The 12391-nt window shown below is 42.1% G+C and overlaps 1 protein-coding gene across 3 annotated transcripts in view; it reads right to left on the bottom strand.

Moving 5' to 3' along the window:
• Window positions 1-1362: 1362 nt before the first annotated feature.
• The window catches only part of BRSK2 (BR serine/threonine kinase 2), a 329823-nt gene continuing 318794 nt past the window's right edge, over window positions 1363-12391 (bottom strand). The window contains exon 19 of one of the 3 annotated variants that reach the window (XM_009328460.1): window positions 1363-1898. In XM_009328460.1, coding sequence (XP_009326735.1) covers window positions 1723-1898 — 176 coding nt within the window. In that variant the 3' untranslated portion in view covers window positions 1363-1722. Of the gene's footprint in view, window positions 1947-12391 lie in introns of all 3 variants that reach the window. The other 2 variants (XM_009328458.1, XM_009328459.1) reach the window with 2 other exon arrangements.

Below are 12391 nucleotides of genomic sequence, written 5' to 3'. Positions count from 1 at the left end.
GTAATTTTTAAAGTTTACAGTAGCTTTGTGATTAAGTCTCCCATTGCCCTGACTCCACCTTGTCTTGCTCTGATGAACTAAGTGCCAGTGATTTGCACACACACACACACAGGAAATAAAACCCAAGGTAAGTCTCTTTTCTTCCTCCTCTTCATCTTCTTTTTTTTCTTTTCTTTTTTTTTTTTAAGAAAAAAAATCACCCAAGCCAATAAATGAAACTGGTAACTTAAAGAAATAATAATACTGATATCAATGCAGCACTAGCAACACAACAATTGCCTCTAAATGCAGGGTGTGGTGGAGGATCCAGCTGGTCGAAGAAGGTCCCAGTGCAGTGGCACAGTGGCAGGGAGTTGACAGGTGGGGAGGAAGGTGTCGAAGGAGGAGCAGCAGTAGCAGCAGCGGCAACTGTGCCTGGTGGCGGGAGAGACAGTCCTTGGCAGAGTCTTGTCCCTCTTCTTTGCTACCAGAAGTTGCCTTTTCCCTAAGTTTTAATGTTTTGTTTGTATGTGTTTATGCATTGAACCCCCTCTCCCTCCTAAGTTTACTCCTTTCCCCTTCCAGCAGGTCAAAAAGCAAAATGATACAGTATAAAAAAACCAATTATTTTGTATATATATGTATGTACGTATGTATATTTATATAAAAATATACACACATATATACATGTATATATAAAAAAGGGGGCAAAAGAAAAGGAAAAGGTGGTGGGGAGAAAAAGAAGGTTAAGAAAATCCCATGATGAAGCTCCCCAATATTGTCTTGGTTCAACGCTTAGTTTTGACTTGCTCCTGGCTGGTTTCTGATGAGAACGTGCTCTGGATTCATGAAACACTGCACTCCCACTACACCCATCTCCTTCCCCACACCCTCCCCCTCCGGGCTGAGTTCACCTGCGTGGACAGAAGTTGCCAAGGGTAAAGGTTTCACTCCAACAATTTGCAACTTCCTTTCAGCCCAGACTCTGCAATCCCATAACTGAGCAGATCTCTCTTGTGGAGCACCAAAAAAGAAAAAGAGAGGGGGGGGGAAAAAAGGCGTGCACTGGGGAGGTGTTTGGGGAGAAGTGGGGGATAAACCCACTTCCTGAAGGGAGAGGGGAGGCTGGGAACCTCAAACAGGACTGGTCCTTGGACAGTCTACATCGGTTGCCTTCCGTCAACAAGTGTCCGCAGAGCACAGAAGGTGAAGCCGTGGCTGACATGTTAACTTTTCGGGATAATTCCTGGTAGCAGAGCGGAAACAAGTGGTGTCGTCAGAAACACAGAGAGAGCATGAACAGAACAAGAAACAAAACAAAAGAAAACAAAAAATAATAATAATAATAAAAAACCCAAAAAATCAGGAAGGAGAAAAAAAGCAAAACATTCAAAAAAAGGGAGGGAAAAAAAACAATCAAAAAAACCACAACCCAAGATCTGGTGAACTGGGTTTGTCATCTGTGCTACCTTTTCTTTTCTTTCTTTTCTTTTCATTCTTTCATTCGTTTGTTTTTGTGTTTGTTTCTGAGATATATATTATATATCATATATAAATATATATATGTATATATATACAGTCATTCCTTCATACAAAATTTGTCTATAGACAGTTTTGTACTGTTGTGGCAAGGTATATACATCCTTCTAGTTTAGAGGCTAGCTTGCTAAGGAATATTCTTTCATTCTTTCTTGCTTTTTTGTTTTTGTTTTTTCTAAGTTATTTAATTTTTTATGTGTTTATTTAAGGTTGGTCTTGTAGGCCGACTGATGAGACCATCTTTGCCTTGTCTTTGCCAGCAGGGTACTTATTGTCTCCTCTAGACCCATAGTCATTAGAACCGGAATCGCTCCGCTTGCTGTTTGCGCTATGCTTGGTTGGCGTGCCGGGGGGATGGCTCACCTGCCCGTTCTTCTCGTCTGAAAAAAGTTGTTTAATTACGTCAAAGAAGTTACTCAATGGGCTGCCTGGGTACACAAAACAGAGGAGACAAAAAAAGAAAGAAAGAAAGAAAGAAAAAAAAAAACGAAAAAAAAAAAAAAAAAAAAAAAAAACGAGAGAGAAAGAGAGAGAAAAAGAGGAGAGAGAGAGAGAACAAACAAACAAATGAACAATGGGGTTTTTAACGAGAAGAACATGATGAGGAGATCCAGAGCCACGTGCGTGGGGGTGTGTGGGGGATGAAGACAATGAGCAGGAAGAGGAAGAGTGCTTAGGATGGGACGCCTACAGAAATAAAGAGGCTGGGAGCATAAAGCACCTAGGGGGAAGGTCCTAGTTTTCTCCTGAGTGGGGGAGCATTGCTGTCTCACCTAGCGGGAGGACACAGTACCATGTGGCTGAAATAGTTCAGTCTATTACTTGGAGTCATTTGGCCACTCCGCACTGAAACGTCAGTGAATGTAATGCTGTATACAAGCAAATCCCATCTTACTGCTGCTGATACAAACATGGGGTATTTGTATGTGGTCACCAACTGATCCTTTGTTTTGCAGCCTTGCTAAGCTCTCTGGCTATACCAGGCATTAGGCCTTCTTTGCTTGCATTTTACTTCTTTCTGAGTATCTCCTTGCTCACCTTTCAGCCACTAAGCCTGAAGCACCCGAGTGCTCCAAGGGAAACAGCATTTGAAAAATGAGCTACAGTTGACATAAGTATTGCCATCTGCATGTGTGGTTTGTGGCTTGTACTTGCAAGCTTCAAAGCACCTTCAGATCCTTCTTACAACAGGTACCTGGAAATGAAGATGCTGAATGCATTGTGAAAGCAGGCTGTTACGTATCTAACTATTTCTGGGACCTATCAGGGTCAAAAACTACTTCCTCATTGTCCCGAATTTAAGTTCTCTCTACAGTACAGCCTCCATGACACTGACATTCGCTCCAGTGGAGTTAGGAGCTGGAGAAGGGTGTAGGGTTGCGTGCTAGTAGAACAGGTATCTCGTTAAGCCAGCCACTAGAGCAGGTCACAGTATTAACATGGGTTGGGCACTGTGCACATGAATACAATCTTTCATGCCATTTGGACCTCCAGGCAGCAGGGTTGTATGCTGTTAATCTAGTCCTGTGTCAGAGGACGTGTGGAAGGCCACACCTGAGGAAAGGCTCTGGGGTGCTACCGAGGGAAAGGGACCAACTACTACTGGAAAGGCAGCCTTTTGGGGGCATTTCTAGTCCCTTTTAATTTTCTTGGATTTGGGGATTAACCCTGATCAGACATAGGAGGCGTCACACTAAATTCTCTGAACATAGATATTGAAGGAGTTTTTTATCTAATATACACCATGGAGGTGATGCCTGTTCGTGATCATTAAAACCCCATGATGCTTTTCTCAATATTGGCACTGTTGGCTCCATTGTTCTAACAAATTAAAATCATTTATATCCCACCTAAGTAATTTCATTCTCCACCTCCCAGAAGGAAACGGGCTCCTTGTATCTGCCTTCCAATGCTGTGGTATGCTGTGACGAGTGGAACCTTTTCGTCCCCAAGATGGGAACATTCAGTCGGGAGCAAAGGGGTTTCTTCATAGCAGAGATTGCCATTTATACACAGCTGGTGGACACTGGTGGCTTGATAATATTATATTTCCCTTCACTTTCATTAAAAACATAAGCAAACCAGTTACTACAGCAAGCAAGTACTTTCTGTGCATGGTAACTTGTCTGAAGAGCTTGTTGAGTGCTTTCTTATTCTCTAATAGAAAATGCTGGACAGACATCAACTGCTCTTATACAAAGAAAGAGGAAATACATAGCATCTGTGCCCTGCAAAACTGAATGTGTTACTCTCTTTTTCCTGCCCTGTGCTAACCAGATAGTTGCTGCTTTCCTCTGCATGTTAACAGGCATTGAGAAAAATCAAATGGCTGGCATATACAGTGAAGGATTTCAATCTTACCAATCTTATTCATTTTTTGTCTTCCTCTGCTTGCTGCTTTGTGGTTACCTTATTGCTGGCCCTGGTTCTGTCTGTGCATTCAGTTACACCAATGCCACAAGCAAATGGCTGTTAGTTTCTGGAAGGGCATCATTCACCTAACTGACTGAAGCCTTAGAGATGGGCCCAAACAAACAGCCAGGCAAAGCATGTATCTTAATTTCCGGCTAGGAAGAGAAGAGCTATCAAACTCTTAGTCGTTTCGGGGTCAGTCCTCCGTGAGCTCCACCTGCTTCCTTCCACATGCATGCAAATGCTTTGGAAAGGGGATATCTGTTCCACATCTATGACTTCTATTTCAGAGATTTCCCTAAGCCTCCCTAAAACTATTTTCGGTTTGTGGGCACATGCTCTGCTCAGACTCATTTCTATCTGCTCAGACTCATTTCTACTTCGCTTAGGTGCATCCTCTTTTTCAATGAAAAGAAAGAAAAAAAGAAAGCAAACACTCAGCCTTGAATGCAGGAATGTGGGCAGATCTGGTTCTTATGTGGCTTTGGACACCTCATCTTCATAAGCAAATGGAGTCAGCAGAGAGAATGAAAAAGAGCACTGAAAAAAATGCTGGAGAGGGAAAGACTGCTAGGTTGGGAGAAAAGGGGAGGGGAATATCTCTAGTTATTCAGCTGAGCAGTTTATTCAACAAGCTTAGAGGGAAAGAAGAGAGCAGAGTAAGCAGGGCTCTGCAGGAATCGGGGAAGTTTTTTGTTTTCACGTAGACAGGAACAGTACACAAAAGTACAACTTGCAAGAATGGAGCAATAAAACATTTTAAAAATTATATTTATATCTCTTGTATTTGCTGAGTCCTAATACAGGATTTTTAATCATCCTATTAAAATATGCAGCCCTTGTTTCATTCACCCTTTCTCCTCCCCATGCCCTACTGGCTTTCAAGTGCCTGGACATTTATTGCAGCCAAAGTATTTAACAGTCTGCTTTTCTTTGCCTGTATCACTACTGGATTCCTTACAATCAGCATTTTCAGGAAAAATTTTAATGGGAGGTAAGAAATCCTTAGGGATATTTAAAGAGAGCTACTGAAAAATAAAACAGGCCATTTCACTAACCCTTTCCTTCCTTTGCCTTTTGTAGTATCTGGACTTGTAATTAAATATTAGGTAATAATGCTCTCCTATACTGCAGTCAAGAAAGAACTGATCCTACACCAGGCAATACAGACAATCACTGCATTGATGTTGTCTACATGACAGCTTGTTAGCCCACTCTTGGGCTGGTCTAGATACTGGTATTTGGATAGACAAAGAGTCCTCACATTTTTTTCTGGAGGTATGTAAACATGGATCAGCTATGCTGGAAGCATGAAAATGGTGCGTGGTGTTGCTCCTCTTAGTTCTCAGTTCCCTTTGGGCTTATACATCCAGTAAAACAAGACTTGAAAATGCAGGTGATGATGGATTAGAATAGCTTTTTCAGCAATCTTCCACTCCTAGCATTCAGTGCAAAATGTGTGATAGGCTTTTACACCTGTAAGTCCATCTGGGGGCCTCGAAAAGGCTGCCTCTCTTATTTCAGAAAGTGAGATGACATCCCATTTCCTCTGGACAGGGATGAAGGTTTGGCCCACTGATTCTTCAAAACCTCCCTGGTGTTTCATGCATCTGTAACTAAGGTCTTCTTTCCCCTTGAGAGCAAATGTTCATCAACACAGAGCAAAGAAGGCATGAAGGGTAGCAAGGGTGAGAAACCGTGAGAAGGATCAGAGGCAGGAGGGGAGGTTCAGAGCATTAGGTTTACATCTATTAGGAGGAGATGGATATGTGCATTTTTGAGTTAGACCAAGGAGCTGTATGCTGCAAGATGGGGAAGGGGAATGGGTTTGAAAACAAGCACTGAAGCTTATGAAAGGGTCATGCATTGAAAGGATGCTAGAGAAATATATTTATGGAGAAGGCACTGGTTTGTGGCACCTGTGTGCAGCACCGTCACAGCCAAGTATCACGAAAGTCAAAACTGTGAATGCATTTGAATACAACAGGCACTAAAAGGAAGAAACAGGGCTGGAGACAGACACAAAAATGCAAAAGGAGGCTGGGCAGGTGGCTTGTATCAACCCTCACAGTCCTCAGTATTTCATCTGCTGTTCTTAGGAAGTCTGTCTGACATTGACCTAGTCCCAGTGGTGTCACAGGTTTGAGAAGCAAAGTGGAAGTGGAGCACCCAGGTAAGAGAGGAAAGAGAAAATGAGGCGATTCACTCCAGGCACCAGAAGTGACACCAGGAAAGGATGCACCTTGCAAAGACCCTGCTCTGACCTTGCAAAAACTCTGCCCTGACCTTGCAAAGACCCTCAGAGTCCTCCATGGAAAATAACAGGAGGTGGTGAACAAGCAGCTTCAGGACAAGCCTGGAGGCTTCCATCACTGATTAGAGCCTGCTGTTTTGTAACATTTTAAGACAGTCAGATAAGGACTTGGTCCTGGTTTCATTGAAGCAAAGAGCAACATTCCCATTGACTTAATGGAAGCAAACGCTGAGGCACTTCCTTCTCCTGTAAAGCCATCTCTCTCAAGTCTATGTATTTTTAATGCAGTAATCCTTGTGGTGCTGAACACAAAGTTGCACAAAACGAATATGCCATCTGTGGGATTATCCTCTGCCTTTCCTTTCTGTATAGCCTGAGAAATTTTGTGTTTCTGCATTTTTAGCTTAGGCTTTGGGAGAAAGTGAATGGGAAAATACAGGACTCCACTGGAAACAGAGACACCCTTTGTCAGCCTGACTTTCCATATTCCTTCCCTTGTTGCTTTCATATCCTTTCTGATTGTCTTCTGTCTGCCTCTGCTACTGAGGTTTTCTTCCTATCCTCATTTCCTTTCTCTTTAACCCCTTGTCTTTTTCATCCCTAGCTCGCTCTGTATTTCGATAGCAGCTGTGGTTTCAATGAATCATGTAACAAAAATCCAACTCCTTTCACATAAAGCATTGAAAAACTCTCTTGATGGGTGACAATCCATTCCCTTTCAAACCCATTTTGCTACTTTGACAGAGTTCTAGTCCTCTTTGTTAAAACTAGGCATTTTTTGCCTGTTTGCTTGGTTTTTGTTGGCAGATTCCCTTCTGCTTTCGAAAACAGAAGACTTAAAATATAGAACCCACCCCGAGAGTATATGCAGTGAAAGGGATGACAGAAGGATAAAAGTGGCCTATTCCTCTTTGTTTAGTTGTAATATCATGTAGGGGTCTTCCTCCAGACTAAAGAGCCCCTAGCCCAGGCATTGTACAAATACAAATCACAGAGATGCCTCAACGGGCTCACCGACTACTGAAGAAGGCTACAGAAAGAATTTTTTACTCATTTAATGGTTGGATGTATGAGGCTTCCCTCTAGATCAGAGAAGAGTGACAGAAAGGCCATTGCAATGTCTTGCTGGAGGCCATCACACAGAACTTCCTCCTAGTCTATGAACCCCTTCTAGGCCACTTGAAATGAGCTGAAGAAACTGCAGAAATCCCAAGACTGGTACTTGTCTAAAAATGTAAGATGTCAGGAAAGCATTTCAAGGAGACATGGATGTGGATTTTACTGGATTTATAAATTGTCACAACAGATTGACCAGAACAAGTTTTCCCATTTATTTTTTTCCTCAGTTTGTTACCTAATGGGACAGTTGTTTTGATTTCATTTCAGTTTAGGACTAGAAAACGGCGACAGACAGTCCACAGAACAACTCCAGTTTCTTAGCGGGACACCTGAACTGCAACTGGGAAAGGTGACTTCCAAAGGTAAGAACAGAGCTTATTTTCCAGAGTCCTTAGACTCTGCCAGTAAAAATGCCAGCTGAAAACAGTGTTTGCAGAAACAGACTGCTGGTAGGAACTACTCAGATTATCACACAGTTAGCACAGGTGTCCATGCTACCAGTGGAAGATGGCAACTTTCAATTGCTACACACCTGGGCAGATCTGAACAACCAACCTGACAGTTAAATGCTCTATAACCCATCCTTGCTTTTACTCCCCTAAAACATCCCATCTCCTCTGCAGGAGGGTGGCCCAATATTTGTGACTAGCTGGATGCATCCAGATGGCCATTCTGCCTCTATCTTGCACATTTTCTCTCTCTCTCTCATACACACACAGAAAAGCTGAGATCCAGTTCAGCCTCTCCTGTCACAGAGAATGTAACTGGGACAGGTAGCTCTTGGGTAATGAGTTAGAGGATGGTGAACGCAGGCAGCAAAGGCCCAAATAGATGAGGCATATTTCCTTGCTGCTACCTTCTGCAGAGCTAAAGCATGAGTAATTAATTAGAAAACAAATGTGTCCATTACTGATTAATAGCTCTGGCCAATCCAGCACCACCCCATAACATTCAGAAAAGGAGACATGACGAAGAGGAGGGAATCATACCTTCGTTTGGACAGCTGGTGGCACTGAAAGAGCAGGCAAGGATAGTGGTGGGATGAAGAGATGCCAGATTCTGTTGTGGAATCATGCTGTTCTGGCAAATTGGCTAGTAAAGGACTCAGCCCAAGAATTCTTTGTATCTGCCTGTTCTTTTACAAAGATCTGCCTGCACAAGTGTGTGCTGAGAGGGGAAGCTGATGACCTACACTCATAAAGCCACAGCAGATGATAGCATTGCTGCTACCCATTCTCTTAGAGACTTCTGCTGCTTCATTCCAATTTTTTGTCTATAAAAATGTCAGAAATGTATTGGCACTTAATAATATGATTTTGTCCTTTCCTGCCCGAAGGGTGTTCAAATATGATCTTACGGGTTTTAAGTTCTCCGACCTGTTCCTAAGGAGAGAAACAATCTGTGTATGCTGGTGAAATGTTGCCTCCTCATTTCCTCTGAATCAATCCCTTCAAAATATGATTTAATCTTCCGGGGAGGCCATCTCAAATTTAGCTTAGTGCGGCAAGCAAATATTCACATGGAGTATCCTGAAGCACTGACTGCCACAAATAAAGTACTGTGATCTTAATTAAGAGAGAGATATGTCTGTTTTCTGCATTAGATATTATTACAGAGAAAGAGGAAAAGATCTTGTATTGGACAGTAACAAGCCATAGCTGTCAAAACAGGATCTGACATGTACCAAATAGTTCAATACATCTGGATTCATCTTTAGTGCCAAGTTGCCATTTCTGTTGCTACCTTCTTCTACAGTGCAAAAATGAGTCATGAATTGGAAAAGAAATGTCTCCCCAGCACAACACTAGAATGAAGAGATATGACTACAATGTGGGGGGAGTCAGCCATCCATTTGGACAGCAGAAGATACTAGTAGAACGGGCAAGGGTAACTGCGAAATCTGGCTTGAACTCTTCGGAAAATCTGACTTAGCTTACTTATCGTGATCCACCCATTATGAATGAATATGTGATCCTTCAGGTGGGTCTTCCTTTTATGTCTCACTTGGGTCACAATTTAGACAGAAGAATCAGCGATGCTCAGAAAGACCAGTAGCCAGCACATTTTTCAGAAATGCTAATAAAAAAAATACTGTTCTGACTACCTTACAGTGTAACAGTGATGAGAAGAGCCTTTCAGCTGGGAGGGCAGTATACATTTTTTTTCTGCAGGTTTCAGCATCAGTGTTTCTGCCATCAGTTATGACTTTATGAACGCAAATCACCAACCTGCTCTTCCATCAAATAGCTACTCTGTGAGAAGCAGGATTACTCTAATTAATGCCAATATGGATCAGGATCACTTCCAAGAGCACCAAATCCAGATATTTGCTGCTGTTGGTAACACTAACAAGTCTCTAAATTAGCACTCACAAAGCTACATGCTGCAATTGCAACCCAAATATGATGTAATCAGTTTTAAACTACAAAATGTCTCCTAATTTCTCAAGTAGCTTGGGATGCTATTGACATGGGCTTGCATCTGTATGAATCAAACTGTGATTGCAAAGAGCTATGAAGAGAAGCTTTTACTGCAGTGCAATTGCTCTGTGTGCACAGAGGATGATCGGCCATGGGGGACAAGGTCAGATGGCTCTGAGTAGGAAGCTATGTCAAGTCCTAAACACTGGAAGCAAGAGATTTGAGTGAGATACATTGGAAAGATATGAAAGGCAAGTGGATTTGCTGTGCTTCTGCTTTGATCAAGTCACTTTGGTGATAGCCACTGGTACATGCAAGGATCCATAAAGCTTTTTGTTTAACTCTGATCCCAGGAATCAAGATTTTGAATTGTAAGCAGCAACACAGGATGTTTAAGAATAAACACGAGGTCTTCTGGCCAGCCTGTTGTCACAGGGTTGTGGTCTAGGACTTTGCAGGAACGTATGTACGTGCAGTGCCTAACACAATAGCATGATTTGACTGGAGCTATGCTAGTTATATGTACTAACCTTTTCCTCCTCTTATCATCACCCAGTTCCATGGAAGTGCCACTGATGGCACTCAGGAAGACTTTCCTGAGAGTCATGAGGAATGGAAAGCAACAAGCAAAGATTGCCTTACTTGGAAATAAAATTCAGCCACAGAGAGCGACAGTGTGGAGACGGGAAAATTTACAGGCTTCCTGGTGGTTCTCAGAAGGTAAAGTCAAGAATAAGGCAGGCTTTTCAGAGCTTTCTGCCAGCAGCCAGCACCCTGGCAAAACATACTTACTAACGACTCCAAAAAACCGGGGATGGCTGGGAAGGGGAGCTATCAAAGGCTACACACCATTTTTACTGCTGAGTCAACCACCCAAAGAAATTCTCAGCTCACTGTTTAAAGGACTTAAAATCATTAAAGTTTGTAAAGACAGACTCTTCTCTGAACAAGGACTACTGAAATGGCACTGTGGGCTTCTGTGTGGTGTATATCAATGGCTCCAGATCCAATGTGCTTAATCTACAATGATACTTGCTTTCTAATTCCCAGCTTTGTGGTTGAAGCTGGAGGGCTTTCCAGTTTGTGTATTATCTTGATTTTTTTTTTTAATGTAAAGGCTCTGCAGAACCTATTAGAACCTCATTGTCAATTATACAACCTATTCTTCAGTGAGATAGACATAAATACCAGATTAGATGATAGTAAACAGGTCTTTCAATCCTGCCTCAAAAGAAACAGAATCCAGCCTGTTCTTTTACAGCTGTGTTGATTTTATAAGGCTTAATGACAGCACATAAAGTGGTAAAACTTATTTGTCACAAAACTGATTTGGCTCTGAATACACGCAAGGGATAGATTAGCTAAGTTAGAAGGTATGACTTCTATAGGCAGTTTTCAGGTTACAGCTGCATTTTAAATGTACAGGTTTTAATTTTTACAAGGTAAATTTAATCTTATGAACATATATGAAAGACTTCATGGAAACCAGTTTAGTCTTTCTGACAATTTTCTGTTGTGAAATACTAAGAGTTGGCAGCAGTCTTCTAGTGTGCACAGGTAGGGTTGATACAGCAGCTGTTACATCATTTGGATATTGGCAGCTCCTATGACATACCCTTGCTGTTCAACATTAACTTGTTTTTCAATGCCAATGGCTATATGCAAAATCACTTCTCAGATTGATGACCACTGCTAGCAGAAGATGAGATAACATTTAAAGGACTAAATAAATTTGCCTTGCTGTTAATTACAACATTCAATGGTTTATAGTGGGTGAAAAGATATTCCTCATTTCCACCAGAGCTTTCACATGGCTGAGCCAGGCATAAAGCACCTGATAAATGACCCCCTGTGCTCACTTTCAGAATATAGAACAATGATGAGGCCGAAAACCCACATAGTATAGTTTTTCTTACACTATTTGTTGTTACTAGATGAACATTGTGTCAACTTCACAGGGGGTTCCCTGTCCTCAAGTCATAGAGGACAGTTTGCCAATAATAGGCTAAATGCTGGCATCATTCCCTTTCGCTCCCCTGTCTAAATTGTGGGTGAGCTCTCCTGCACACGAAATAGCTTTTCACTCATATAAGGAGGGTGGAATTCAGCATGGTGCAGTCACCACTGCTTATGTTGTGTGTGAGCACACCAACACAAATATGATTTAAAGGAAGCAGCTCTGTTAAACCCCTATAACCCATCCTTTCTCTTCTCTGGATATATATGTGTTCTGTCTGTGCTGTAGCTGCCACAAAATAGTCTCCCTGCTGGCCTTCACCTTGTCCTCTTTGTCCCTTGTTGGATTGACGTTGACACTGTGACAGCAGGAGGGCCTGCCTGAACTGGCAATGAGCAGTAATGCTCTCTATCTAGAGAATGCAGAGTACTGGCTGGTTATCTGTATAGCTCAATTAACTTGCAAGCAATCGGTAGAATCAGCATTTCAATATTTTCGTATGATGTGAATGCCAGATCCAGGCAAGAAACAAAGGCTTGAGGGAGAAGAGGGATTTGCTGTCTGATGCCTTCAAGAAGCTGGAGGTCTGCCTACAACTTAAATGAGTCTTCATGAGGAGATCAGAAATGGTATAACCCAGAAAACTCAAATAAGAAATCAAACAAGCTCCTTTCAGTGCAAAGGAAAAACTCCCACCAGCAAAGCTGCAAC

Source organism: Pygoscelis adeliae, unplaced genomic scaffold (assembly GCF_000699105.1).
Source record: "Pygoscelis adeliae isolate BGI_AS28 unplaced genomic scaffold, ASM69910v1 Scaffold166, whole genome shotgun sequence".
In the NCBI taxonomy this organism is placed as follows: Eukaryota; Metazoa; Chordata; class Aves; order Sphenisciformes; family Spheniscidae; genus Pygoscelis; species Pygoscelis adeliae.
This window is presented reverse-complemented; position numbering and strand designations above follow the sequence as displayed.